We start from the raw sequence: 9914 nt of genomic DNA, 5'->3' as shown, positions 1-9914 counted from the left end.
AATTCGATGAATTTTGGCACGAATGCCTCTTTTGGTCCAAGGACATGCTGATAATTTCAAAACCCTGGAATAATTGTGAGATTTTGGGATATCTTTGTCCTCCTCGAAATAATTTATTTTGCTGTGAAATTGTATTAATTCAATGTATCTGGTTTAACCTTATTCATCTAACAGATGCATGCTTTTTAGATTATAATGTAGACAATCTGTAGACAAGTTCAATCTGTATCTGCCAGGGTGATTTGTCATCTAGAAAGGAACTTATAATCGCTCAAAGTTCATACTGTAATATAACTAATGTAAATGTGTTCTTGATTTCATAGCATTGCCAGAAGCTTTATATCTCGAAAACTATTTGATATATTTAAATGAAATTGGTTTCAGGTTTTAGCTACACTATAGAGCTATAAGATAGAATGCAACTTTAATGCATACTGCCACGCCCACTATATGAAAACTAGACGTTTTAAATAAGTTATCAAGTTGTTTAAAATTTATGGTATTTGATACATTTATAGGGCAACCAATATGTAGACAAATTCCATATCTATCTGTGTGCCAATTTTTAGGGTGATTCATTATCTAGGAAGGATGTTATGGTACTTCAAAGTTAATGCTCTAACATAACTAATGGAAGTGTAGTTGTGCTTTTATATCACTGTTAAAAGCTTAATATCTCTTAAACTATTTGAGATATTGAATCGAAATTGGTATCATATCTTAGCTAAAGAACATAGCTATAGGTTCCATTAACATTTTACAACCAACTGCCTCGTCTACTTTTTAAAATTGATACTATCTAAAGTCACTTAAAATCTCCGCCCCTTTAGGGCGTGGCTATAATTTTTTATAACACATATGTAGACAAGTTCATTACCTCTTAGACTGTAAAATTTGAATAAAAAAGCTCTCCTACAACAGAAGATATGATGCTACAAAGTTTATCATTGAAAAACCAGAAAAAGCGAAAAAATGCACTTTAAAAAATTTCGTGGAACACCAGGAGAACATAATTGAATAGAAGGTGATTTTTTGTTTATACTATTTTTCAAAGCTTAGTAACTCGAAAACTACTTGAGATATTGTTACGAAATCGGTGTCATATTATAGCTACTGAATTGGGCTACAAGATCGTTTAAAATTTTAACGCCTACTGCCACGCCCACTATATGAAAACTAGGCGTTTTTAAGTAATACTTTGATGTATTTATAATTTATGTGATTTTATACTTTTTTAAGGTCACGAGCCTGTAGACAAGTTCAATCTCTATCTGCCAGCCAATTTTCAGGGTGATTTGTTATCTAGGAATGAACTTATGATAGCTCAAAGTTCATACTCTAATATCTGTAATGTAAATGTGTTTCCGATTTCATAACATTACTAAATGCATAATATCTCGAAAACTATTTAAGATATTTAAATAAAATTGGTGTCATATTTAAGCTACAGAATTGGGCTACAAGATCGGTTAAAATTTTAACGCCTACTGCCACGCCCACTATATGAAAAATAGGCGTTTTTAGGAAATTATCAACTTATTTATAATTTATGGGATTTGATACTTTTTTAAAGCATCGAATTTGTAGACAAGTTCAATTTCTATGGGCATGCCAATTTTCAGGGTGATTAATCATCTAGGAAGGATTTTATCATCGCTTTAAGTTTATACTCTAATATCTGGAATGTAAATGTGTTTGCGATTTCATAGCATTCTTAAAAGCTTTATATCTCGAAAATTATTTAAGTTATTTTAATAAAAATGGTGTCATACTTTAGCTACAGAATTGGGCTACAAGATAGTTTGAAATGTTAACGCCTACTGAAATGCCCACTCTATGAAAACTAGGCGTTTTAAACAAATTATCAATTTATATATAATTTATGGGATTTTATGCTTTTTAAGGCAACAAATATCTAGACCAGTTCAATATCTATCTGGCAGCCAATTTTCAGGGTGATTTGTTGACTAGGAAGGAACTCATGATCGCTCAAAGTTCATACTCTAATATCTGTAATGTAAATGTGTTTCTGGTTTCATAACACTACTAAAAGCTTAATATCTCGAAAACTATTTAAGATATTTAAATAAAATTGGTGTCATATTTAAGCTACAAAATTAGGCTACTAGATCTATTTCAATTTTAAGGCCCATTATATGAATTTTAGCCAATTCTTCTTTCTTCTTGATATTCTTTTGGATTTTTCTCTTTATAATGCTTACTTACCATTTCCATACGATTCTAATAATAATAAATTTACGCATTGGATGTAGTTTTTCTAATAACATTCAAAATATATTTTTGATTGATTTTATTTTCTTTTTGTTCTAATAATTTCGTATTATTTTTTGTGTATGATTTTTATTTTCATATAAATAAATTATTTATAATATCCGTAATATTTAAATATTTTTTCGATTTCTTGTTACACTTTTGTTTACTGTGTTACTGTTATAGTTTTGTTATAAATTAATAACAATTTTATATTAAAAATTAATATTTATAATTGAGTTAATTTTTTTGTTTTTATTTTGGCTAATTACTAACAATTATTATATATAAATATTTAAATAGATTTTTCATACAAGTACATATAAAAACTATAACATTGGAAAACTTAACATACAATATAAAATTTTTTTTTATAGTTTAAATAGAGTAAATTTTATAAAAAGTTTTAGTTTAATAATAATAATAAAAAATAATTTACAAAATTGTTTATTATATTTAATAAAAAAGAAAGCCTTAAATAAAACAAAAAAAAAATATATACAATTTAAAAAATTAGTAACATTTTTATAAAACTATAATTTATACACAATAAATATTTATTTGAGTAATAGGATATTTAAGTTTTTCTTTTAATATAAAGGCTGTTCACAGTTTCTTTTTAAATGATTGTGTTTTAAGACTGTGACAAGCTTGTTGTTGTAAACTTTGACATTTAATTGTTTTGTTACGGTTTTATGATATTTAAAAAATATATAAAATTCTTTTTTTAAAAAATGTGTAACAAATTGATTTTGTTTTTTTTTTGTTATTTAAAGGTGTAGACATAAAGATTTTTCTTGTTATTATTATTTTAATAATAAATAAGTTTTTTTATGATAATATTTAATTATGTTTATTTGTTATAATTAGTTTTAAAACAGTTTTAAACTTGAGTTCGTTTCATGTATTTTTATTTCATTTCAAGATTTTTTTTAAATTTGTTTCTATATGTTGAGCTTTTTTTTTTAAAAGTAATTAATATCGGTTTGATATTATCTTTAGTTAATCTAATACTTTTTGCAATGTCAATTTTAAAAAACTACTTTTATTTTAGTAGGAAACATGGACAACTTTTTTTTTTGGTTTTATCCTTTTCTAGTTTTAAACAAAGGGACCATTTGCTTAAGTACTCTCTGAATAGTGTTAATATTACAGTTAGTTTCTTAAATAACATATTTAGAATTTTTTCTAATTTTTTTTACAAGATTTTCTAATACATTTTTTTATTTTTTAACAATTTGTTTTATATTGTTAATATTTTGCTAATACATCTAAATACGTGACATATTCATATCAAATACAAGTTGTTGTTTTGATTTTTTAAATATATTTTTATATTTAATAAAATGTTTAATATTATGTCATTTTGAATGTATATATTTTTGTGTAAAAACATGTGTATTTTGAACGGCAAGAATATAAAAAAGAATTATAAAAAAATTTTATATTTATTTAGCATAGTTCGTGTTTCGTTACTGAAAAAAGAAAAGGTTGGTGTCTCGGCTAAAACTGTTAACAAATATGAATGTTCGTAAGTAAAGTTTTAGTTGCCTTTTTTTAAATTTTAAGAACGCATTTCAATTGAGTATAGTTGTGTTTAGTTAACAAGGAAATGGTTTGTGTCTTGGCTAACAAATATGGTCCTTCACCAGCATGGACATATTACTAACTTTTATTATAAAGAGTCCTTTTTAGTACCTTCAATAGTTTTACATCAATAGACTAGTTCAGTGACTAATCAATTGGCTAGTCTACGGTCTAATCTATGGTCTAGGCAAATCTGGAACTAGGCTATGCAAAAGTCAGTCTACTTTCCACATTTTAGTCATTTAACAAAAGTCGATTTTTTCTGACATTTCTAATTTTATTCTTACATTAAAGTCAATTTTTTGACTTTATTGGGACATAATTGTTTACTTCAACTTTTTTTGACAAAAAGTCCATATTTCGATTATTCGAAAGACGATTAATAGAACCGTATGAACTAGACTTTTAACTAGTAAATGATCTATTCTATAGACTAGTTTGTAGATTAGTCTGTTGACTAGTTTATAGATTAGTCTATTGACTATTGTGAGTACTAGTCTTTGGACTATTCTATGGACCAGTCTATGAACTAGTCTATTGATAAGTCTATGAACTAGTGTATAGAATAGTCTGAGACTAGTTTGTCTTTGGACTATTCAATTGGCTATTCAATGACTAGACAATTGACTAGTAGTGTATATTGGACTACTCTATGGACTACTCTATGAACTAGTCTATTGACTTGTCTGTGGACTAGTCTAGTCCATAATTTGTAATTTAGAATCTAGTTAATTGTGTAGTCTATGGACTAGTTTTTGGGCAAGTCTATGGAGTAATATATTGACTACTCTATGAACTACTTATGAAAATAGTTCATGGAGTAGTCAGAAATTACTTAAAAGTTATATACTACTCTATATACTAGTCTGTTGGCTAGTCTAGTCCATAGTTTGTAATCTAAAATCTAGTTCAGTCTATACAGTAATATATTTTCTATTTTCATAAGTAGTCCATAGAGTAGTCAAAAAATACTGAAAAATTACAATAGTGTTGTATTTTCCATGCCTGGTCCCTCGTAAGCTACAGATTTCCACTCCATTTTCTGTTGTTCATATTATAGAGAGTCTAGTCCACTTTTTTTTAAAGAAATACCTAGTAACTAGTTCTCTTTTTGTTCAATTTAGATTTCTTATCTATTTCACGAATAATATGAATTTTGTTATTAGAAAAATAATAAGGTGTATGTCTTGACTAAACCTGCTAAATATGGTCCTTCGTAAGTAAAGTGCAGATCTGAGTTTCTTTTTTCATACTATTTTTTCACATTCGTTTTAGGAATAGTTCGTGTTAGGTTACTAAAAAGGAAAGGTTTATGGCTTAGCTAAAATCAAATATGGTCCTTCATAAAATATATTTATTTTCTTTATCAAGTAGAGTTTTCACTATTTGAATCGGTTTTTTGGATTTCAGCAAGATATGGCTTACAAAATGTTACGGTTTTTTGAAAAATATTTACATAGACTTTATATGTTATAGAATGGCAAGTCAAATTAGGTAAAAATTAAAGAAAATATGTTACATTTTGTGTAAACAACTTGTGGGATCCAAATAATATATCTATATTTTTAAGAATTTTATTTTAATCAATAGCTTTTCTTACATGACTTCCCAGGTGAGAAACTGCAAGTCTCAATTTGTGTCCAAAAATTGCTTAATTCTTCAATATTTTGAACTAATACCGAGAATGTTATAAGAAATCTTAACTGGATAAAGGCAATCACATTTCTTAAGAGTATCTCAAGTGGTATATAACTTTAAGTCGGTCATACTTGTTGTTTTTAGTCCACATTTTGACAGGTTTGAACAGTTTATTCATGTAGATATAGATAGCAATTGGAAAATAGATTTTTGGAAGACAACTTAAAATTTGTACTTGTGTTAATGGAAATGAGAGAATTGCTTTCTATGCCATTCCAACGATCGGAAAAAGTAGACAAAATAAAGAATTACAAAGAATATTTCTATAACATTTAAGCCAACTACAGGTAATCTGAAGAAAAGGTTTATTAATTTTTAAGACAATTGGATCCTAATATAGAGAATTCCGTAATACACAAAGTAATTGTTTAGGTCTAGTAATGCGATCGGTTTAAGCTAGTCATTATTAGATAAATTAAAGAATCAAAAGTAAAATATATAATAAGATAATTTAAAGGACAAATGTTTGTAAATATTATACACCATTCTAATTTACATATGTAATACAAAGCTCGTTATATATCTTAAGATTTTCGATATAGCAAATATCATGTTGGCATTTAACTAAATATCTTCGATTAATATAATTATCAAAACATTTAAGTTTCGCATATTGTATGCATTTGAAACCATTTGTAATCGCTTGAGTAAATCAGAGTTTTCCATAACATGCAGCAATATTTCGATATTTTTTGAAAACTGCATGTAGGTCTTTATAAATATAATAAATAAGTAAAATCAGAGAAATACAATTTCTTCCTCTAGACTTGGTTGCCAAAAAAAGTTTTAGTAAAATATATATCATTCTATAGCATTTTGAAAAACTTTATGGCCACCATACAGTTGCAAACTTTTCTCAAAAACTCTAAGCCATTTTCATGTTCAAGAAACAGGCCGGCCGTTAAAAGCAGTTTTTGAAAACTTCACATCAATATAACAAAAACTGCTTCTTGTGCCTTTGTCTTGTTTCTTATAGAAAAATTTCTCCATCATATAATTTGTATGTTTAAAAGAAAACAAATCATCTTTATGATTTAACTAACACTACCATTCTGCTTACCATTTCCCATCTGAGAACTGTGAGTCTCTTCCTCCTCTTCGTCATCACCCAAAAGATCGGGTTTTCGGCGGGTGAATAAAAATACTTCCATATTATCTTTACCCTTAACATAAACACTGCCACGAGGTTCAAATTCATATTTGGCTTCCAGAAAAGGTAAACAATCTTTACCCACTTGTATACGATTCGAAACGCCAGTGGAGTCCATACGAGAAGCCACATTAACCGCATCACCCCAAATATCGTAGTGCAGTTTACTAGTGCCTATAACGCCAGCGGTAACATCGCCCACATTGAAACCTATGCGCAGTATCAAATTAAACTCCAATAGATCCTTATTGAAAGCATCCACTACACCCTGCATGGCCATGGAAAATTCCATTAAGGCATAAATATGTTCATAGCCATCGCCACGATGATTGGGATCCAAACCACTAGCTGCCATAAATGTGGAACCAATAGTTTTAATTTTCTCCACACATTTGAATTCTGGACGCGATAACAACTCATCAAAATCTCCTATCAGTTCATTGAGAACTCTCAGATATTCCTTGCCTCCCAAATAGCTTTCATCGTACATTTCGTTAAAGTTAACAATGGAGGCAAAAATAATACCAACATTATGATGATTTTCGGAATATTTGGCGGTATTTTTTAAATGTTCAGCCACATGTTTGGGTATAATGTTGTGCAGCAACATGTCAGCTTGATTTTTCATATTTTGGACACGTATCTTATCCTGATTGGCCACCGCATTACCATAGAATGTTAAACGATAACCAATTTCAAATTCCCGATTCAGAAACCATACTAACACAAGTATGAGAAATAAATCCAAATAGATTTCGACATGATAATCTTGAAACCATTTAATTTCTTCGATAATATATTTGGCCACATCCCGACGGAGATGCGGCAAACGGGTGGCATTGAGTAGAGATGCGGCGGACTCGGTGGCATCGGAACGATTTGAGTAGACCAATAGTTGGGAAACAGCTATGCCCACAAAACATAAAGCTGCTAGAAAGGCCAAAATATTGCGCATCCAACAGTTCAATTGGGTAAAATTGCAGAAATGGACTATGCACACAAATATCAGAAAACCATAATGATATTCGAATGCCTCCAGTTCATTGAGATCCAATAAAAGAAAATTCGCTATAATTAAAATAACCGGCATGGCCATTAATACTGCCAAACAAATGTGCCAAGGATACCAACTGGAAATGGCCTCAAATAAACGATCGGCACAGGATTCGCTATTGGCCACTTTCGTCCTAGTGTGGGTGGAATGTCTGCGACACATTTGGCGGGTAAAGAGAAATAAAGCGAAAATTTGTATGGCGGTAAAGCAGGTGAAAAGCGACACCCATAGACGAAAACTGGGAGTAACCGTATTGGGTGTCATCAGGAATAAAGAGATGGAAATACACAAATAAACCGCCAAACCCACGAAAATATCTATGTAAGTATTATATCTGGGCGTGGCTAATGTGGGAGGTCCTTCCGTTTCACTTTCATTACCAAATCTATGGGCTTTCGAACGAAAGTCTCTTTCCATTTGGCGGGATTTGAAGTATAAACTAAATTTCCTAAGAGGAGGTTTGACTAGATAACTCCTTTGGGATTTGGCATTATCACGTACACAGCGTATCAGCTGGAGATCTGATTGTTTGCGCAGTTGTTGTAAGCAAGCGGCCAACGGATCAGCAACTTGTCCACTTGCAAAATCTTCAGGCGGCGGTGGTGGCATCATGGCGGCAGGTAGTGGCACATTGGGTACATTTTGTACATCTCCCAAATTGGAGATGCTGGAAGTTGAACTGGTAAAATAGCCGGAAACACGGTGAGTACTAATGGCGGTTTGGTTAAGGGCATATATTTGCTGTTGTATCGATGAACGGCGTGAATTACTTTTGATGCCAGAATCTTTGCGGGAAGTGGCGGAGGGACATATACTTAAACCATCCGGCCATATGCTGGAGTTACGTGAGTGTGTAGGTTGATGTGCAGTAGCTGCACCAGGTACAATTAGTGGTTGTGCGGCATTGTTATTATTCACTCCCTCCGCTTTGGCTGCCGTCAAGGTGGAAGCTCTGGGTCTAGGTAATGGTGAGGTTTCCGATTGTCCACTTCTACCGCACTGTGAACGATAGCTACCAGATCTACCAAATGGAGAGATATCACTACGAGACTGACTAATGTATGATCTTATATCAATAATGTCATCGAACATGGAGTATTGACCGGGAGAACAACAACTGGCATCGGGAGAACGATTAACATTGTTACTTATACCCGTTGAAGTGGCCACATGATGCAGCGCGGGTTTATGTGGTATTTCCAGCATATTGGTGTTAGGTTTATTATTTTCCACTACCACAGGTTGCAGCGGTTGATAACCATTGGGTTCTATAAAAGCTACGGTCTCTTCGTTTCCCGTGGGTGTCTTTGGTACAGGATGCATTAAGCTGATGCTTACCTCGGTGTTGGTAGACTTTTCATTTGTCTTACCAATATCCTCCAGTTTCTTAAGAAATCTCGGTACCTTCCATACCTTTAATCTTATCTTTGGTCTACTATTGCCTACTGCAGTTTTGCCATTTTTATTGGACTCTTGGCTCTCATCATTCGTTTGTTCAGGTTCATTTTCAGAATCCAAACTCCCAGGTAAACTTTTCGTTGTTATTATTATCTTTGGTCTTTCACGACAAACTATAACGGGAGGTATTCCCGCTGCAGCGGGGTGTATAATGCCACGTTCAACATCCATTTCCCGGGATTGTGATTTTTTGCGCAATTTCATGCTTAACGAAGTCAGTCTTGGTCGTATTGAGAGTACAGGCGAAGGATTTAAGGATGTTGATAGTTGACCCACCGGTGAAGCGGGTGGAACATTGGGATGTATAACAGAAATGTTGGTAGCACTTTGCGTTAACGAGATGGGTTGTCCTGGTATGCCGGGCAGCTGTAAATGACTGCTTGCTGAGTTGGCATGTACACTGGGACATAAACTGTTGGCGCGGGAGATGTCTTTTCGGCGACCCACCACAAAATAGGTGCGATGACCTGTACAAATGGGAAAAAAAAATTTATAAATCTTTTTTAAAGTTTTGAAAATATTTAAAAATTTACCAAAAACCTCTTCTCCTTCATCTAGATAATAAGCTTCACCCAGAAAACTTGCCGTTTCTTCGGATATATGAACTTGTTCAGGTTTACCAGAGGACTCCATTCTAAAATATAATTTAATGATAGTAAATTTTAAAAAATGGTTTGGGGAAAGCTAATTAATTTT

At 31.6% G+C, this 9914-nt stretch overlaps 1 protein-coding gene across 3 annotated transcripts in view; it reads right to left on the bottom strand.

The window, feature by feature from the left end:
- Positions 1-2749: 2749 nt before the first annotated feature.
- The window catches only part of LOC119604677 (adenylate cyclase type 9), a 97739-nt gene continuing 90574 nt past the window's right edge, over positions 2750-9914 (bottom strand). For all 3 annotated transcript variants that reach the window (XM_037957450.1, XM_037957451.1, XM_037957453.1), the window contains exons 4-5: positions 9752-9852; positions 2750-9685 (exon numbers count right to left, since the gene is read on the bottom strand). In XM_037957450.1, the coding sequence (XP_037813378.1) occupies positions 6591-9685; positions 9752-9852 (3196 nt within the window). In that variant the 3' untranslated portion in view covers positions 2750-6590. The remainder of the gene's footprint in view (positions 9686-9751; positions 9853-9914) is intronic.

The sequence above is a fragment of the Lucilia sericata genome, unplaced genomic scaffold (genome assembly GCF_015586225.1).
Source record: "Lucilia sericata isolate MDLA Ls3-8-SP2 unplaced genomic scaffold, ASM1558622v1 Contig000418F_arrow, whole genome shotgun sequence".
Taxonomy (NCBI): domain Eukaryota; kingdom Metazoa; phylum Arthropoda; class Insecta; order Diptera; family Calliphoridae; genus Lucilia; species Lucilia sericata.
The sequence above is the reverse complement of the archived record's forward strand: the minus strand, read 5'-3'. Positions and strand labels throughout refer to the sequence as shown.